This window comes from Triturus cristatus, chromosome 10, assembly GCF_964204655.1.
Source record: "Triturus cristatus chromosome 10, aTriCri1.1, whole genome shotgun sequence".
Lineage (NCBI taxonomy): Eukaryota > Metazoa > Chordata > Amphibia > Caudata > Salamandridae > Triturus > Triturus cristatus.
In genome coordinates this window covers 268,106,054-268,126,990 of record NC_140593.1, presented here as the reverse complement: position 1 = coordinate 268,126,990, position 20,937 = coordinate 268,106,054, and the positions used below count along the sequence as shown (strand labels likewise).

General features: G+C 42.9%; 1 protein-coding gene across 1 annotated transcript in view; it reads left to right on the top strand.

Moving 5' to 3' along the window:
* VPS50 (VPS50 subunit of EARP/GARPII complex) overlaps window positions 1–20,937 on the top strand; it is a 748,521-nt gene that overhangs the window by 301,369 nt on the left and 426,215 nt on the right. The window contains exons 18-19 of the mRNA XM_085630983.1: window positions 7,202–7,378; window positions 14,082–14,200. Coding sequence (XP_085487109.1) covers window positions 7,202–7,378; window positions 14,082–14,200 — 296 coding nt within the window. The remainder of the gene's footprint in view (window positions 1–7,201; window positions 7,379–14,081; window positions 14,201–20,937) is intronic.

Below are 20,937 nucleotides of genomic sequence, written 5' to 3'. Positions count from 1 at the left end.
ACCCAACTTCACATCAACTTTCTGGAACTCCGAGCAATGTGCTTGGCATTGAAAGAGTTCCTTCCTTCCATCAAGGGACAGATGCTTTAGGTGCTCATGATGTGGTACAGCAACAAAACGGGCAGTGGGGTTGTGGACCCTTTGTCAAGAGGTTCTGCGTCACTGGATATGGCTGCAACAGCAGGGCATATCCCTAGTAGTTCAACACCTGGCAGGTTCCCTGAATGCCAGGGCAGACAAACTCAGCGGTCTATGCCTAGTGGATCTCGAGTGGCGTCTCCATCTGGAGGTGGTGGCAGGTCTCTTTCAGCGGTGGGGAGAGCCTTGGTTAGATCTGTTTGCCTCCGCCGGGAATGCGCAATGTCAGCAGTTTTGCGCATCCGAGTTTCCAAGACGGCTCTTGCACAGAGAATCTTTTAGTCTCCAGCAGAGCTCAGGCTTGCTGTGCTCCTTTCCACCCATACTGCTCCTGCCAAGAGTGCTCAAAAAAATTAGGAGCGAGTGGGCGCACTTAATTCTTGTGGCTTAGAACTGGGCAAGTCTGGTCTGGAATCCTGGGCTTCTCCAATTGAGCACCGATCCTCTTATCAGGCTGCCCCTTTGGGAGTATCTGCTGTCGCAGGAGCTAGGGAGGGTCCTCCACAAGAAACTGTCAACTCTGCACCTTCTTGCATGGAGATTAAGCAGTGGCACTTGATAGTATTCACCTTCCTCCTGAAGTCTGTAAAGTTGCTTTGGCAGCCAGGCATCCCTCTACCAAGACTGTATACACCTGCTGGTGGAACAAATTTGTAGATCATTGTAGAGAAAGATCTATTGATCTTTCTCCATCCCTCTCTCAAGTCTTGTTGTTTCTTTTGACCTTTGCCCAGCAGGGCTCTGCTCTGGGCACTCTTAAATGGTACCTTTTGTCCTTCTCTGCTTTCTTAGGGCTGCCAGACCAACCCTCTTTATGTAAATCCTCTATTGTAAATAGATTTCTTAAGAGACTTATGCGTATTCCCAGCTGCGCCATCCATTATGCCTAAGTCGGACCTTATATTGGTTCTCACATTCGTGATGTGTGCCCCGTTCAAACCTCTGCACAACTGCCCACTGTAGCTACTTACCTTCAAAACAGCCTTTTTAGTGGCAATATCTTCTGCCAGGAGAGTAAGTGGATTGTAGGCTCTGTCACCCAAGCTTCCTTACTTGACTATCTTCCCTGATAAGTAGGTGCTGCGCACTAGGGCATCTTTCTTACCAAAAGTGGTAATCCACGTGGAGCAATTAGTCACCTTGCCCACTTTCTATGCTCCTCCGCACCCCTCTAAAGAGGAGGAGCAACTCCAACATCTGGACCCAAAAAGAGCATTGGCGTTCTACTTTGAAAGCACAAAAGAGTTTCCGGGTGGATGGCCAACTCTTCGTGGGGCACGCTGGAGTGCAGAAAGGTTGTGCAGTGCAGAAGAGGACTATCTTTTGATGGATTGTTCTCCGCATCAATATTTGCTATGCTCTGGCCAATTAGCCTCCTGAGGGCTTAAGGGTTCAGTCCAACAGAGCTAAGGCTAAACCACTGCATTGCAACGTGGAGTTCCAATCCTCAACATTTGCCAGGTAGCAACGTGGGCATCCCTGCAAATGTTTTCTAAACACTACTGCCTGGACCGTCAAATCCGACCGGATGGCCTTCTTGGCTGCTTTGTCCTGTAGGACTTCCTGGTCTAACTTTGCCTGTAGTCCTTCCTCAGGTAATGGAATTTCTCGGGTATCTATTCAAAGGCAAGGAATCTGTGGCTAGATATCTCTATCAGATTGACAAGTTACTTATCTTCAGTAACGCCTTATCTGGTAGAGACATGATCTAACAGCAGATTCCTTACATACCCAACCATATTCCCCACACTGCGGACACGGTTCTTAGGGTCAGAGCTAATCCTTTTCAGGGCCATGGTTGTTCTAGACACACCGTTGTTAGTGCACTTCATGGCTCTGCGCTCCAGGAGTGGAAGGCCGTGAAAAGTAACTGATGTCAGCGTGCCAAAGTGGTGCCCTTATACGTCACTTCCGGCACCAGCGTCCTGCAGAGACAACAAATGCTACCTACCAGCGATCAAGGGTTTTGCTTAGGAAAAGTCTTCCAGATCCAGCCTGATACCTGGGAAATTCAAATGTAAGGAATCTGGGGCTAGATCATGTCTCTATCAGATAAGGCGATACCGAAGTAAGTACTTGTCCTACAGGCCCTGGATACATATAGTACCACTTTTCTAGTGAATTACAGGTAAATTTAATGTGCCAATTGGGTATAACTAATCATGGTAGCATCACCTAAATTAGGTGACGTCCCCCTGAGCACCGCTAGGGACCCCCAGCCAACAGGGTAAGGGGTCTAAAATGCTGATGTGGTGGGTATCCCAAATGATATCACATCATCTGCAAAGGTGCATCATGATAAATATTTATTCTTGTATCGATATTTAATCTTTCATATCGAGCGTGGATCAATTAAAAAAGGCTTTGAATCATTCTTAGTTTCAAACGTGTCTCCCCATGCATTTCGGGCATCAAAGTGCCCTTCGTCAGGGAAAAGTATCTGTAAGATAAACATGGCAGAGATAACATGAGGATACCACTCGTGTTAAGATGATGACCGTCACCATGTGTGGGAATGTACAGCTAAAGGAAAATGTGAGTGAAAAGATTCCGGGAACATAAGCTGAACGATCCATGAGATGCCATCATGAATCTACGGAAAACAGTGTATGCATTAAATGAGTGACTCAGCGTGAAACAGGCAGTAGAGATGATACATGGAAAAACCATGCGGTGGAAGGGAAGCACTAACAAAGTTGTGAAGTGGTCGGTGTACACATGCAAACAGTCTGAACCCAATCGTGAACCCGGGTTACAAATGAAAGCAAATATAAAACGCCAGAGTTTTGTGCATGTGTAAAACAGTGTAACCGAAGCTTATATTAGACGCTGAAACGTGTTAACCCAGTTAGAGCCACCGTGCCCGGCGTGTGGCGTGAATAAAAGAGCACAGAAGTATAATCCCTGTAAGTGTGGTCAGCACATACTTACTTCTACAGGTGTGTAGATGCTGATGCGTCTGTGGTGAAACGAGTGCCTAATGCGATGTGTCTCATGCGTTAAAAAACAATTGTGTGAACAGTGAAAGGGGACTTAAAACAAGTGCAAAAAGTGTAAAACGAAAACGGGTGCCATCTTGTAATTGATCACAGGGTGTAAAGGTGAACATGAATGTTAAAGCAAACTGTGCCTGTGGGGCATTACACAAGAGTAGGTGAAAAAGATTGAAAATAGAAAAAAAGTCAGTGAGAGGGGACAAACAAAACAAGATAGAAAAATATTATAGAGGGGATAAAATAATATAGGGGATGAAATAAACACAGTTTACAGATAGCGAAGAGAGAACATGTACATGTACAGATAAAGTCACAACAATGTAGCTGGTCGCTGGTGTCGCCAGGTTACAGGTAGCATGAGAATTCCATCAGGTCATTTAAACCATGTGGTTTCAATGAGTGCAAAAGCTTGATCCAAAATTTCTCTCTCCGTAAGAGATGCTTATTGTTGTCCCTTCCTTCTATTTTCTTGGCAGTTTCCAAAATAAGGAATTGCAGTTGACTGAGGTTGTGGTGGCTGACTATGAAATGAGCTGCGATTACTGTTTTTGAGTTCCTAGTCCGAATACTGCTTTTGTGCTCGTGTATCCTTGTTTTGATCTTTCTTTCCGTCTTATCGACGTAAACCAGGCCGCAAGAACACTTAAACATGTATATGACATTAGAAGTGTCACAATACTCATTGACCTTAAGCTTGATGTTGGTGCCTTTCATGGGATGAGTGATTGTGGCCCCCTTGATGACAAAATTGCAATTACTGCAGTTGTGACAGGGTACGGTTCCTTTGAAGTTGATTTGCGTATTGTCTTTGGATGTTATTAATTCCTCCAGGTTCCTGCCCCTGGTGTATGCAAAGATGGGGTGTCTTTAAAAATGCCTTTGAAATCAGGTTCCAAAGCAAGGATGCACCAGTGATCTTTGATGGATTTTTTAAATAGTTGGCTCATGTTGGAAAATTTCGACTCTACAACTGTCCGTTTTTGCTTGGGTCTCTTCGGAGTGATAAACAGGTCGGTGTGGGCTTTTTTGGAGCAGCGATTTTTAGCCTGTTCCAAAATATTGTCGGGATAGCCTCTTTGCCTGAAGTGATTGAGCAAGTCATTGGCTTGCTGTTCATAGTTGACGGGGTTGGACACAATTCTTTTCACTCTCAGAAGTTGAGAGTAAGGAAGATGGTTCTTGAGAGCATTGTGATGGAAACTGTAGTAGTGCAATGTTTTGTTTCTGTCCGTGCTCTTTCTGTAAATATTGGTCTCTAGAGCATTGTCTACTCTGCTTATGAGCACATCCAAGAAGGCTATACGCTGAGCATTGACCTCATAAGTAAATTGGATTCTGTCATTGATGCTGTTCAACGTGTTCAATGCGTTTATCAAACTGTCATATGGACCCTTCCAAACAATGAAAATGTCGACGGTCTATCTGAGAAATTTAACAGCATGGTCATTCCACTTTGATGCCCGAAATGCATCGGGAGACACATTTGAAACTAAGAATGATTCAATGCATTTTTTGATTACCTGTTGGCTGGGGGTCCCCAGCAGTGCTCAGGTGGACGTCCCCTAATGTAGGTGACGCTACCATGATTCGTTATATGTCACACTCACAGATCAGGGAGTGATACTCCTGAAGCATGCCACAACTTCCCACCTTCAAGTATACCCAAGCTGTGCGTGTTCTGCAATGCATTATATTCCAATTGGGTATAAACCATTTCGTCCATGGTTAAAGGAGAGAGCACAAGCATTTTAGCACTGGTTAGCAATGATAAAGTGTGCAGAGTCTTAAAAGCCAACAAAACTGGTTCAGAAAACAATTAGGTGAAGGCAAAAAGTGATGGGATGACACTACAGAAAGGGCCAAGTCCAACAGTTCCTTAGCTGACAGGCACCATGATGGAATGACTCTCTAGCAATCCTTTATTCATGCCCTTCTTGAGCTGCCCTAGACTGGTTGCTTTTCCATGGCATACGGTTTAATTATGGGTGACAATGGACCAGTTTGTGTGTGAATAGCACCTAGAGACCACTCTATGGCCTGAACATACACTCTTTAAGGGCACCTGTTATTTCATTCTGCGTTACTTTTATTTTATGGAGGAGGTAGTGTGAGGGAGGGAAAATGATTCAGTATTTGTACTTTCAACCCTTAATTTTGTGTGGTGTCTTTAGCTTTGAAACACAGTTGCACTACAACAATGAGGACACATCATTAAACATGATCTGCAGTATTATGAATAAAGACCGAGTCATTTATTTTAGTTTTGACAATTTCCAAGCTACCACTTTTATTAACTTTAATATATCTCAAAAGAAATAAGAAATATTCCTTTGTGACATTGTGAGCTGTTCAAAAGGACAATAATGAAAACTGCTCAGTAGATAAGAAAAATAATTACAGTTTTGTACGTTAGTCATACATGGTATTATCAGATGTATTTGAAAGAACAATTAAAATCTTGTTGCCGCAGATATATTAAAAAGTATTCATCAGACTCATAAAGGAAGAAAACTGCACAGATTGTTTTCTAATCCTTTTCAGTGCTCAATCTGCACATACAAAACGGATGCTTCAGAACTGGTTCAGCAGATGTTGTAAAGTCATATCTTCCAATGCAGAGACCCCGTTTCAATCCAGTTGCATGTTATTGAACATGCAGCAAGTGACGAACTTTTATTCTATCAAATGCACATTACTAGCATGTGCTTCTGTTCTGTAAATGTGTCATGGAGATATGATAAGCTAGACCGTGCACAAAAACACATTCAGTGATTTAGTTTAGAAGTTATTCCAGGGATGTCTTAAGCACAAAGACCCTTCTTAAACACGCACTGGACAGGTTCCATTTCAAGTTGCAGGTTCCATTTTAAGTTGCATGTTCCATTTTAAGTTGCAGTTTCCACTTTAGTTGGCTAATCTGCACTCTGGTCCACATTTAGCCAGTTATTCACAGAACTCGTGAAAGTGTCAAATTATCTAAACAATGACTTTGCTAACACATTGGGCGGAATAAGTCTGCTACAATCATATCTGCCTTTCAAGGTCTGACAATGAATGTGCAAAATAGACATGTAGTCCAGGTTTACGCAATTTGATCATGTTAATTCACACCGGTTATGTCTCGGATTTAATGGAAGGTTCCCCAATGTAGGTTAAAAATCAGTGGTTCGAACAGAATAAACCCCATGATTTGACCACTGGAAGAGCGAGAGAGACACCTTCCTCCCCGGTATGGATCCAAAGGGGCACGGGACAAGATTTCACCTTAATTGAAGAATGCTCCAGTTACCCTCTCCAAGGCTGTGCGCAGCCTTTTGCCTTTTCTGATTGGTGCCAGGATTGTGTTCTTGCACAGAGACAATATCCTTGCCATTGTGCTCGAAATAGCTATCAAGCTAATCAAACTCGACAACAAATCGCGTTGTCCCAGGAACGCACACCGCCTCTAAAAACTCAAGAAATAAGCGTATTATTTATTTATTTGATAGAAGTAGCATAGCACCTAGAGATAGCACAGCAAGGTTAAGGGCCACAAATTGTGATGTTAACAGGTTTCCACCTTGTTTTCACTGTTCATGAAAAGCTTAGCTGCTTTTAATTCTCATCTGCTGTAATGTTACCAAACAATATTGTGTGCATTAGAGTCAGGAGTTTTTAAATAATTGTTTTAAAATAAATATGTCAAAATGCATATTTTGTTTCTAGTGATCCTTGAGTGTGTAACTCATTAGTGGAGTATCGTTTAAATTGCCACTAAAACCCTGCAAGTAACCCAGAAAGCAGGGACCCACATTGGCAGGTCTGCTCAGTTAGATGGGTGGGGCTACAGTAACCCGGAATTCACTACTCTTTGTTGGTGCACTGAACTCTGTGTCCCTGCACCAGTGAGTTGGGAATCCAAACCTCGTACAAATAGGCTGGAGACCTAGTTTACGCAACAGACCCCCAGTAAACTTCACGTCAACGATTTTAGAAAGGTTATCCTGAATATTCTGATCACTTCCAGTGTTGATTTATAGTACATTTCTGTTTTTTTCTTACAGTTTTTGCTTTGCTTTTGATCACAGGAGTTCAAATTCTTGGGCCATTCACGGTCTCCCTCAGTATCACCCAATAAACAGTCTTCTGCAGCAGCTTCAACTGTATTGTCGTTGTTTGAGCAGTATTGTGATGATGGAAACCCATTTGAAATTCAAGTTGACAACAAGGACGATGAGACAGAGGATGTACTAGCCTCAAATGGGGTAAGACAAATGTTCATCAATTGTTTTTCTTCAAAGCAGCACTGTAAAGTCATGATAAATGTGAAATGATTCTATAGGTAGTGTGAGGAAGTTCATCTTTTTGACACCTACCTCCCACTCCCTATATGTTTCCTCTGCCTGTCTGGTATTTTGTCAGTAGATAAGGCCTGCTGATCACCTCTGTTTGAAAGGATAACTGGTTTTAATTTAGTTCTGTGCTTTAGTACAGATTCGCACTGCAGAAGTGAAACCAAATATTTCCTAGTTGCATCATAAAATGTGACACATACTTTTAGAAATTGCATGTTTTTCAACCAGGCTACTATTCATATTCCCAACGTGTAACCTGCATTAAAATCCTATTTTCAGGAGTACTTCTTTAGGAGGCTGGGTTAGTAAATGGAAAAGAATCAATTGATGGACAGAATGCTGGACAGTGCAAAATGTCACCCCCAGTCAAAAGGATCTGGGTTTAATCCAGCATTCTTTTGCTCACCACCCCAATTCGGACTCAGCCATATGCAAATCCGTCTTGACCCTGTTCCTTATGGGAACAGTCCAGCCCAAACTGCTAAGTCAGGTCCTCCCTGGACCGGAAACAAGCATCCTGGGATTCCGGTTTCAGGGCATCACCCTTCATCAGCCAGGCTAGCGTGAGTCCAGTGGTGTAGTGAGCATGGGACCCACGTCTGGGCATACCCTTCCCACTTAGGGCGACATAGCGAAAGAAGCAATTGATGGACGGAATGCTGGACAATGCAAACCTTCACCCCCAGCCACAAGGATCTGGGTTTAATCCATCATTCTTTTGCTCACCACACCACCCCAAACTGGAATGGCATTGTGGAAATCGAAAATAATTGCTGTTAGCATGAGCTGAAGCCACCTTGTTTGCAGCATCCATTTTGTTAGCCTTGTGATTCTTCCGTCTTCACTGTTGCTTGCTTTTCTATTCTGCTTGAGTCATCAGCTTTAGTTAGCTCCTTCTATTCTAAGCTCAAGCAATGTATATGTGCTGAGAAATTGCCTTTAGCTGCTAGAATGCACCTGACTAAAGACATAACTGTCAACTGTGTTTTGTAACTGTAAGCAGTTCTGTTCCCCCTCCCACTTTGCTAACTAAGTGATTTCCCACCTGCCCATGTTTGTCGGTTACTATTCCTGTGTAGGCGTGTACTTTCTATTTGTAACTACATGCTTACTCTGCAACAAACTCTGTATATAAGGCCAGTGTTCTGTGACTTCAATGTACTACCTCAGGCAGCACTTGAGAGTGCTGTGTGGACGTAGTCCCACTCATGAGTGATTAATAAACTTGTTATTTGAATTCCAGCTTCAGTGCCAATCTCTATTTTGTTGGTTTAAGGAACCGTGGACAGAGAAGGGTGACCCCCTGCACTGGTGTGCCCCTTTAAAAGGCACATTTCCAGAGCATGGTGAGCAAAACAACGATGGATTTAGGCCCAGATCTCTGTACTGGGGTGAATCTATGACATTGTTCTGCATACTGTCCATCAATTGTTTGTTTTGCATTTGTCACCCCGAGTGGGACGGGTATGCCCAGACGTGGGTCCCGTGCTCTCCATGCCACTGGAGTCGAGCTATCCTTGCTGATGAGGGCTGAAAGCCCAAAACCGGTCCTAGGATGTTTGTTTCTAGTCCAGGGAGGGCCTGGCAGTACGGGCTGGACTGTTCCCATTGGGCGCAGGGTCAAGACTGATTTGCATATGGATGGCTCCAAACTGGAATGGCATGGTGAGCAAAAAAACGATGGATTTAGGCCCAGATCTCTGTACTGGGGTGAATGTATGACATTGTTCTGCATTCTGTCCATCAATTGTTCTTTTTGGGTTAATATATGGTGCACACTTATTTAAGTGAAGCACCTTTCACTAATCCGAACAACCCTTATGGTGGTTTTAGTGGTCTTAGACAACCTAAGAAAGCTCTCTAAATGATAGCTGTAGAGAGCAGCCTTCAGGCTTAGTACAGAAGGAGTGTTCAGCAGCTTGTTTTACCAGATCTAATCATGTAGTGTAGGTTAAATAGAAAAGAACCACACAGCATAGTTATAAAAATAGTAATATTTATTATTTATTATACATCCTCACTAACACAATGGTGTATCTCCTATCCGGAAACATCAACAGAAATACACAAGAATACTTCAATTGCAAGAGGTAAGTAAGCACAATACACAGTGGTCTCCAGGGGAAGACCAAACCATATACTAAGAAAGTGAAATGCGAACTGTGACCAAAGTCAGGACTTGGACCAGGAGACTCAGAAGAGCTGGGGACACAAGGAACCACCCAAGGTAAGTACCTAGGAACCCCACAGAGGCTGTGTGCAGAGTGGAAACACAGCCACGTACTCAATAGAAGTCAAAAGGAAAGTCGCGGTTGCAGTTTTGAAGAAGGACTCTTCTCAGTGGACCATGAACAAACCCAGTGGAAGACAGAAGGTTGGAGGGTCACCCCACCCATGGATACCCCAGGAACCAGTATACCTACACTAGGGAAGCCTGGTGCATAGGTGCGAAGTGACGTCGGAAACCGCTGTAGACCACAAAGGAGCACTTCAGTAAAGATGCCTCTGGCGAAGACTTGGCAAGAGTCCGGTGGAATCCAAGGGTGAATTCTTGAAGAGAAGAATTTGCAAGCAGAAGGGACAGAATCTAATGGGCATATGTATGAAAAAGACTGATTTGCGAGTCCATAATAGCGATTTTTTGCGAATCACTATTAAGGACTTGCAAACTGCTATGTAGGTAGGAATCGCAATAATAATTGCGATTCCTACGCATTCCTTAATTACGACTCGCAAATTGCGAGTCGCAATTAAGGAATCCCTTCCTATTCATTCCTATGAGCCAAGAGGCCCATAGGAATGAATGGGAATTGTGTGCGCAAATTGCGAGTACCCAATAGGTACTCGCAAATTGCGCACGCAATTCGAAGGGTGCAAGGGTTCCAAAAGGACACCTTGTTGCACCCCTGAAATGTGCATGTGTGCACATGTGGCGCGCATAAATGTCCTAACTCCTCCCAAATCTGCTGGCCTTTTGGAAGGCTCTGAAAACCTGGCTCTTCTCTGTATAACCCTCTTCTCCTTGAGGTCCATTATTTGCTCGTAAACCTAGCCAGTGGCAAGACGCCTTTTAGGCAATTGAGCGCTTTGCAAAAATAATATAATATAACAGAACCCTCGCAGAGCCTATTCTTGTTGTGCAGCAGAAGTCTGCATCATTCTCAGTGATTCACTGGGTTCAAGACTATACAGGCCAGCCCCAGGTTACCCACATAAACTCTGGGACATGGCCCAGGTAGTTCAGCCTAACTTACAATATTGGCTCAATCCCAACTTATTGGAGTTGGTGAAGGATGGGCAAGCAAATGCAAAGCAAGTAATCCAGTTGGGACTGGACTTGGCAAATTCTGTTGCCCAGACTGTGAGTAATCCTTATTTGGTAGTTGTTTATAAGGAAGCCCTATCAAATTCAAATTTGCAGCATAATAATGGTATGACATGAACATCTATATGATCTGATCCTTATTACCTGTAGTTCTCAAGACATTTTGGCACTAATAAATGAACGAACAATGTTATTACGCGAATAATCGAAATCATTGCAATTCCTTTTAGGTATAATCAATAGTAACAGTAAAAGCAAAATATATTTATGCAACCAATAAACTGCAGTACTGTAATCCAAATTCTGTTTCTATTATATGGTTCTGAGAGCATTTGTGTGCATAGATACTTTAGCAATAAAACATAGCATAAATATCAATAAAAATTCATATGTCCATTATTTGTAGATGCAGGGGGTAAAAAAACCTTTTCTAAAGTGTTACATTGAGCAACAGGAGATCTGCTTTTAAATAAAGTAAAATACAATGTTCAACGCAGAATTTCAATAAAACATTCATGTCATTAATATCGGAGGTGACCCCACTAAAAAAACGAAACTGATCAGTTGTCATTAAGGTGCACATTAAAAAGTTATAGATTGCAAAACCTGCATACTTTTAGGTGAGATGGGTGGGAGCATCCACTAGCAGCTTAACACAGTGCGATCAATCAAGTGAAGTGCGGGATCGCCCTCATTTGGATAAACAAGTTGAGCATAATAAAATGCAATTGTCAGCACTGAATGTTATTAAAGCTTTTGTTAGAAATGTGATTCTTGGTTGGTTGAAGTATGTACCCAGGCCAGGCAAGAACTACCATTGTAGTCAGGATAAACGCTAAAAGGTAACCTGTGCTCACCCTCTGGTAGCTTGGCACAGAGCAATCAAACTTATCTAAGGAGGCAATGTGTAAAGTATCTGTGCAACACACTCACACACGTTAACCCATGCTATGAGAACCAAGCCAGTTCCCACACGCGCACAATCATCTACACACAATAACCTACACACACACACCTACACACACAATCACCTACCTCCACACACACACACACCTACCTCCACTCACACAACCCCCCCACACACACACACCTACCTCCTCACACACCTACCTCCACACACGTACGTCTTACCTCCACATACACACCAACCTCCACACATCGACCGCGATGGAGGGCAGGCGGCTACTTGATCCGTGCAGGGCCAGTTGAGAAAGTACCTAGAATAAAGTAAAGTGTCTATGTTCCATGCAGTCGGGTCACTGCATCATCATCGAGCTTTGTTTAGGTATAGGCAATGCGTCGTCGGTCTGCACAGGCTGTAGAACCGCTGCAGAACCTCTGTGTCGGCATCGAAGAGCGATGGGTCGGTTCTGACATTGCATCGGTTTTGTAGCAAAACAGCTGCAGAACCCCAGAACTTGAAGAGGGTGCGTCAGGTAAAGGTAGGACTCCAAGATGGCAGAGAACACAAGCTGAATTGCAGTAAATCTTTGTGCCCCTGAGACTTCAGAAAACAGGAGGCTAGCTCTTGGATTTCACTTGGAGGGAAGGCAAAGTCCAGCTTTCCTTCAGCAGAGTCAGGGAGAAGCAGGGCAACAAGCAGAAACATAGTCTTTCCAGAAAAGCATTCCAGTTGAGTCCTTTAAGAAGCACAGCAGTCTTTCTGACAGAGGTTCAGTTCAAGATCCAGAAGTCTCTGATTTGGTAGGGTCGGAGCCCCATTACTTAAACCCAAATTTGCCTCTGAAGTGGGGATGGCTTCAAAGAAGCTCCTCAAAGTGCACAGGTCCCCTTTCATCCCAGTCCTGTCTGCCAGGCTAACTGTGGGGTGAGGGGGGATAGTTGTCTGTCCTTGGTGTTGGACACAGTGCACAGCCTATTTAGATGTAAGTGTGAGCTCCCTCTCCCCCTTACTGCCCTGGAAGGCTCATCTGAACCCTTACTGTGTCAGTGGCTGTCTAGAGGGATATGACCACACATGCCCTATGTAGATTTTATGGAACATTGTACAGCCCAAGGACTGCAGCAGTAAGGAGTGTTATCAAAGCAAAACGAATGCCTACAGTAGCATATAAGCAACAAGTTTTCCCAGGGCAATGAGAGACGCTATTAGAGAGAGCTCAGTTTCAGGGCTAAAAGCACATTATTCAGCTACCGAGATGCACATTTTGGGAATATGAAATATAGTTTGCCGAAAATCAGCTGCAGTACTTGTTAAAGGGCAGTGATATTTCTGTTTGAACTATCACTTAAACGTAATTTTTGTTTTTGAATGGGAGAGGCCACAACTGTTACTTTAAAGAAAGGCTAGGCAATAGTCCAGTATGGGAACAAAGAGAACCTCCAGACCTTCACACATGACTGCCTGCTTGTAGTTTTTTAAGCACTTCTCTATTTTGAGTTTGGAGTACAGAATCAAGCACACAAAAAGGTGATGGATAGATGCTTGCAATAAGTCTAATCACTAGTAATCGCTTATAGTAGCATTCCTCCCAAATGTTCTTTTGTCCACCATTCCACCTCAGATTAAACCCAGCAATATGCAAATCAGTATTGACCCTGCTCTAATAAGAAGAGTCCAGCCTGAACTGCCAGGCTCTCCCTGAACTGGAACACAGGCAACCCCAGACCGGTTTTGCCCTGATTGGGACTCTTCAGTAGGGTGTGGCTTGTTCCAAGTGCACTGTGAACATGGACCCACGTCTGAGCACACCCTTGGCCACTTTGAGCATTACATCATTAACACAAAAGCCCACCCAGCTACTTTTGATTAGACCTAGCCATATGCAAATTAGTCTTGACCGAGTTGCTTTTGTTAAAGTTTAAGGAGGACCTATTGGAGCAGGACAAAGACTGTTTTGCATATGGCTGGGTCTATCACCTGATAGCTGAGACAAGCATGGTTTAAGTTTTTTCTGTTTAAAATAACCCCAAGACCAAAAAAAAAAAAAAATATTCCAAGCAGGAGACCTGGCATCAGCTTGGCAATACTTGCTCTCATTTCTTCAGGTTTTCAGTTTCCATTTACAGCCTTTATTGAAAGTCTTTAGTACGCTTTCCGAAGGACAGTGATAAGTGTCACTTTGTAGATGATTTAAAGCTGTAAATAAAACCGATTATGTTTCATGTGCTTTTGAAGTTGCACAATTAAGCATGGAGTGTTAGGGTTTAACAGGACTGTAGTTGATGGCTGCTGCTGGCTGGTTTGTTGGAACAATTTGCTGGACTTCATGCAGGATAGAGCATGGCTCAGTAATGATAGTTTATGCTTTTTCTTCCATTTCCTAGTATGAATCAGATGAATTGGAAAAGAGTGCATATCAGGAATATGACAGCGATAGCGACGTTGCTGAAGAACTGAAGCGAGATTTTGTGGACGAACTGACGGGAGATGTGCCTGTTAAGAGGTACATATTTCAGTGTTGTCATATAAATGTGCTATCAGGTGAAAATAAACATGCTACAGTAATTGAGGCATTTACTTGTGCTGTTAATTGAAAATAACCATTTTCATCATGCATAACCAGTAATAATCATAAACTTTAGAGTATCTCCATGCGCAGGCAGAATCTCGAACCACTATAGTAAATGCCTGTGGACTGTCAAGGTTTCCATGTTATTTTCAGTTTTTAATGAAATGAACCCAGTAAAAAAAAACTGTTTGCAATCTCAATATGAAGCTTTCTGGATTCTCTTCCTCTCGTCATTTTATCTCCTAACAAGGATTAGCAAAGCCAATATATCACTTATGCAAGAGTTATTAGCTTTGCCAATTTGTTTTAGCCATGTTGTACACCAGCGTGGTCGCTGTTCAGCATGGCTAAATGTTAGTGGCATAGGAGAGAGTTGCGTAGAATGGAGAGAGGGGCTGTGGATCGGTGTAGAGTGCATTGGCATAGAGTAGTATGTTGTAGAAAAGAGTGGAGTGGCGTAGAGTGGAGTATGTATGGCACGGTAGTGCACTGCCATTACAGACCATACATTTCAATTGAAATGACCATTACATTTGGTCAGACATACAATTTTACTGATCAAACTGTACAGCGCACAAACGGTAATGTGTGGAAATGGCCTCTCCTATCATATTGATTTGATTTTATCGTATTTATCTTTCTTTTCCATCACACTTCAGAATGACAAAAGTGTGATTTATCTGTGCCTTCCTAATTCTGATATAGTTTGAAATATTTGCACAGTTCCTTCACAGACTTTTAAGATTTGTTGTGTTCTATTAAAAAAGCCTTTTCTTTCACACTCGCAGAATCTCAGATAAATCCTTTTACTTTGAAGTCAAAGAAAGAAAAATAAATATCAAACTCCCTCGAATGACAGAGCGTAGCATTTAACCTGTGAATTCAGTGCAAATGTGTCTGGATAAGAACAAAATGTAAAGCACTGTTTGGAGAAAGTGAGCACTCTTTGCATAATACATTAAACAGGCTATGCTCCATGGGAGGGATAAAGATATGCTGGACAGCCTAAAACAAGTAAAGTCAGCAAATAGAAAGCAAGCACATGTGAGTTACAAACCACAAAGCCAATGGTAAGCAATGGGCGAAATGCATTCCTAGGTCAGCTTTCAGATTGTTGCCAAGAAGTCTTTAGTAATCAGACCGCTGTGCTGTCTGGTAGACTTCAACCTAAAACTGGAAAGTAAACACTGTCAATTTTAAGGCCACCAGTTCCCGCTTTTTCAGATTGATATCACAGTTTGGTTTGAAGGTTCAGTGGAGGAAGAAAGAATACCTGAAACATCTGCTTCTATTCCATTGGCCCTAACAGGAAAGAATGCCCACATTCCATCTTTTTCTTCAGGGACTATCCACAGTAGGAGTGCTGAAACAACAAGGTCCAGTGACCTTGAATTTCTAGACCTAAGAAACTCATAGGTGCTCTGAATCATCAGTTGCTCTTTATACCTTAGAGTAATGTGTAGTAAGTGAAACCACGGAGCATCTCCCTCACTACTACACCTATAGGAGTGTACTTAATGTAACTGAAACATTGTTAATAATGAATATCCTTTGGGAGAGATAAGTACATAAGTTATTTTTTCAAATGGAGAGGAACCACTGTTCTGTCATTAAGTGATTTACTGAGAACCTTGAAGTTCATTATCCTTATCATAATGTCCTAATGTAGTGTGCAGACTTTGAAATTTACCACCTTCTCTTTCCACTGTATTGCAGTGTGTCTTTGCTTGAAGTCTTATGTTGAGTCACAGGATTGTCTCTTGCATGCTGTAAAATTGAGTTCCCCTGCCCTGAATTCCCGACTGCATATATCTGTATTTGGTTCAAGTTCTATGACTTGGGGTTGATTATGGCGAAGAGGGAGCTTACCATGCACTGGAAGACACAGGCTGGGCCGAGCTTTCGGAGGTGGACGGCGAGTTTCTTGTCTTGGGCGGGGAGCGAAGGGATGCTTCGGCTGCAGCTGGCCCGGCGGGCGGATAATGATAAGGCGCTGGATGCGGCAAGGGCGTGGGGAGCGTTGGCGGAGGGGCTCCGCTCTCTGGAGGAGGTGGATGAGGTGGACAGGGATCCCTTAGAAGTTGACCAGATTGTGGAACCCGGGGAGGGGCCTTCTGGAACCGCTGGGGAGACTGCGCCGGATGAGGCCACTTGAGCATACTTGGGAGGGATCTGTGTCTGCACAATGTATTGCGGAGTGCTGGGGGGATCAGGGTCGGAGCGGGAAGTGTACATAGCGGGGGACATGGAGTTCAGGCCCTCTGCGATCATTGCTGATGTCTTTTTCATTGCTTTGGGTTCGGTGGGTTTAGACCTTGGGCTGCCTAATGGCTACATGTAACAGGGGTTTGTGCGGGCACGCTGACAGAGGGGGGGGGTGGGGGTAAAGAGGGAGGCAGGGGATGGGGTTAGGGTAGTAAAAGTTGAAGAATGGTTTCTCCTGATATGTGCATTGCCGATAGGGCATCATACACGATGTTACTGTGTGTACCCGTGAATTATTGATGAGACGGTTGGAAAAATCAATAAAATACTTTAACAAAAAAAATCTGTATTTGGTTTTTAATTTCGTCCCCAGCCTCCCACTAATCCAGTGTGAGCACAAAGTCCTAAGCCTGTCACCTGAAATGAGTGCAGTCCTGGAACTGTCCTGTGATTTAGTGGTCCTGGACCTGTCCTATAATCAATCGTGCCCTCATTTAATCGACAGTGGACTACTGTCCCTTTCATGGGTTTATTACTTTAAACGGTGGTGGCAGCATTGCGTGTTATGTGTATTTTTACGTGTGTCCAGCCTCTTATTTCTGTGTCACTGCAATGAAGGCTTATTGGCCCACTTGCGAAAAGATTTGCTTCTTTGCGCTTACCCTGATCCGAATGCTAACATTATGTAGCTGTGCAAGCTTTGTGTGTAGGAGTGAGCCAGAGTAGTGGAGGCTTGTGAGATCTATTTGGGTCCTCTAAGTCTCACTTGCTACACAAGATGGAGGTAAATAAAAATTCCCAGACACTGTATTGATGATGTTTCTGAAGGGGGACAGTGGTGGCACTAAGCATTTCTGCAGAAGAAACACATGTGCACACACAGATTCTTTCTGCTTCAAACCAGAAAATATAACCTTTGTTTCCTTTCAATGACTGTCACTCCAAGGTCCAGTTATGGCTTTATGATTAAACGATTTTGTGCCTTAACACCGGACAGGGAGATGGCCCAAAAATATTGCTTGCTCCTCTACACATGACATTTTTCAGAGCTCCCCTTACTTCAGGTAAGTGCCACTGACACCAAGTTATGATCCACAATCTAATTCTGACATCCTGAGTGTTATGCACTGAGAGGCAGTTCTTCCTGGAGGATAGTCTGCTCCTGGGGGGTGCCTTTTGCCAGCTTTAGTTTCAGCCCATGATGTTCAAAAGCATGACCATCCTCTGTAGAAAGTTTCAACTGTGGTCTTTACCAGGGCTTATGCAATCTCAATAAAATAGCAAACATTTGAAATGCAATAGGTCTTGCATTACTGAAAGTTTCAGCTGTTGGCTTAATGTTAGTGCAACACCAATAGCTCAAACTTTCATTACGGTGAGAGCCATCTTATTGCAAATGGATCGCAGCACTTGCGCTTTAGCTTTACACATCTTAAGCTAAAGCGCGGGTGCCACGATTGGTTCAAAAGTTAAGAAATAGAAAGAAACCATGTTTTCTATTTCTTCACTTTTGAAACAATCGAGGCACCCGCACTTTAACTTCAGATGGTCAAAGCTAAAATGTGGGTGCTGCTATTGTAACAAAAGTAAACAAATGCAACAGCAGGCAGGAGAAAGACATTTAACAAAATAGTGCTCTGAGGCTATAATTAAACCTTACCGAGTAACAACTCTTGTAACACAGGGTGCCCTCAAGGGAGGTTTCAAGAAAAGAAGAGGCCATACTAAGGAGGTAGTATGAAGCCTATAGATCAATGAAAAGCCACCATTTACAAAGGACAGTGACTGGAGCCAATTAAAAAGATGGGCGGAAAGTGGGCAGAGCTTCAAGTTCATACCTTAATACAGCATGTCTCAAAGAGACAGCGTATGTGCTGCCCAGGTGAGACCTAAAAAGCCATTTGTGGCTCTTCCCCTTTGCTACTCTTCTTGGTTATGGGTTTTTGATTGAGGAGCAGCTGTTTTGTCTGTATCCAAAGCAGTACCATTGTTCATATCTACCAGAGATATTGTTACACCCTCCTGTTTTAGGTTTAAACCTATAATAACTGATAAAACCCCACAGAAAGGCAAATAGCCCTCACCAGTGTAAACATATAAACACTGATAAACACTTGCACAACCACAAACTAAATGCCATTCAAATAAAGGAAAAGTAGAGTGAAGGAGTTATTTTTATTTCTTCCTGAAGCGGCCAATAGAATGTAACTTTGTTATACAAGGTAGCAGCAAGAAAGATTGGGTTAACATTGTTCTGCTTGAGGTTTGTTGTTTAAGGATGCCACAGAAAAATAGTTTCTTCTTCTTTTTTCAATTTTGTGGACTTTGGTCTAAAGATGCAGGGTTCATAAGCATGTTTTAGGTCTTATTTGATTATTTTACAAACTGTAGAGAATCAGGAAATATCAAAATCATATTTGATATTTTGGCAGGGTTTGATTCTTTCACTGATAGGTAAAATGGCTGGTTTCAGAAGAATATTTCCCAATATGTACCATCACATGTTCCCACAGACAGAGAATGGGTGAAACCTGTGATACACCAGCCGACTTTTCTAGCAAGTCAGTATTGATAGTAGATGAATTGCCAAACACCCCATTCTTCAAACATTCAATGCAAGGTTTAGTGGCAGGTATATTTGAAGAGTGCTGTCACCAAGCACCTGGAATAGTGGTGAAAACATGACACCAGATTTTTGGAAAACATGGAACGCAGTGTCACTTGGAATGCTGCTGCAAACATTTCTTACCAAGTTAAACAAAGATTGGAGTGATATTGTTTGTATTTGCATTGATTCAGCTTCATATATGAAAACGTTGTGTGATGTCCTGTCAAAATTGATACCTGAGCTGATGTGCTTCCCTGTGAGAGATCCTTACCACTTGCTAAATGGTGTGCTGAAAGCATCTTTACATTCTTCAGAGTAAATGAAAAATGCCATTGACTTTGTTGTCCATTCGAGTACACTGTTTTATTTTGCGCGGGAACTAAAATGCAAATATTTCTCATTTTCTGCATTGTGTGGCATCAAAGAAAGAGTCTTCCCAACTGTGTCATTTAGCTGGTGGTTCTCGATCCTAGAGGCTGTGAATGCTATATTATCCATGTGGCGACACTTTACAGAATTGTTGCTTAGTGATAATGCCAAATGCAAGAAGTGTGAGGATTTTTGGGCACATGTTGATAGCGATTTATTTTATTTATTTATTTTGAAGATTTTATATAGCGCTAACACGAACCTTGCGGGTATCAGAGCGCTTTACAAAACATATATAAGAAACAGGACAAAACATAGTGAAGAATATGGCTGAGTCTAATACAGAGTAATAACTAAAACACGCAAGCAAATATATTACAGGGGTGTATATATAGATCAGGTAAATTTGGCCAGGAGTATAGATTTCACTTCTTTTTTTGAAAGAGGCAGTAGATGGGTTCTGTCTCGTTTCTGGGGGCAAGGCATTCCAGATCTTGAGCGCCATTCCTGAGAAAGTCCGGATGTAAGTTTTCTTCTTGGCACATCTTTGCGGTTTCAGAAGAAGATTCTTGGAGCTCCTGGAGGTTCGGTTACCACAAGATAGTACCAGTTTCTGCGTTAGGTAACTCGGGGTATTGTGATGTATGGCCTTGTGCGTCATACATGCGATTTTCAGTTGAATTCTAGCCTCTAAAGGTAGCCCGTTGAGGGCTCTAAGGTCTGGGGAAATTTGACAATTTCTTTTAGAGCCGGTGATGAGTCTAGCGGCATTGTTGATTGAAGCTCTTAGCTGGGCCGTCGTCGATATGGGAAGGCCGCATAGAGTGACACTCCCGTTTCTAGCGGACACCACCTCTCTGAATAACTCTTGGGCTGCTCTGGCTCATTAATATGGGGATCATCTGCTAATGGGCAGTAGATCTAATAGTAAGGTGCCCCCAGTGGTAAAATATTCCATTTATTATAGCTGGACCACAGTCTAATTTGAATACTGTGGGACCCACTCAGCAACCATTTCCCTCCTTTTCACATGAATTGCAGTGGAGGTGCGTTGCTATTTCCACCAGTCCCAGAAGGAACACACCCTGCTTCTGTCAGTCTTCCCAGCAGGCCCTTGCTGTGACACCACCAGCTACATTAGTTGCATTGCTGGTAGTCGCTAACAAAACCGCAATAGAGCTTCCTAATGGATGTGCCAGTGGCCATAGGACCTGTTTGTTTTTCCTTGATTTACAGTAGATTCCCTACGCTTCAGCTTCTCAACATAATCATGCAGCAGCCTATTGTGTAGATGATGGATGATATGTGTTGTAGTAGCAATTCTGAATTTAAATATGTTAGCATAGATGTGGGAAGCTTGGCAAAACTGCTTTAACACGTGGGCTGTATAGTGATCATACCTGGCAGTGAGCAAGCTGCTCCTGTCAGGCACCATAAACATGAAGGCCATTTTACCCTAGGAGAGCTGAAGTTGCTTTGGTGTTGGTGC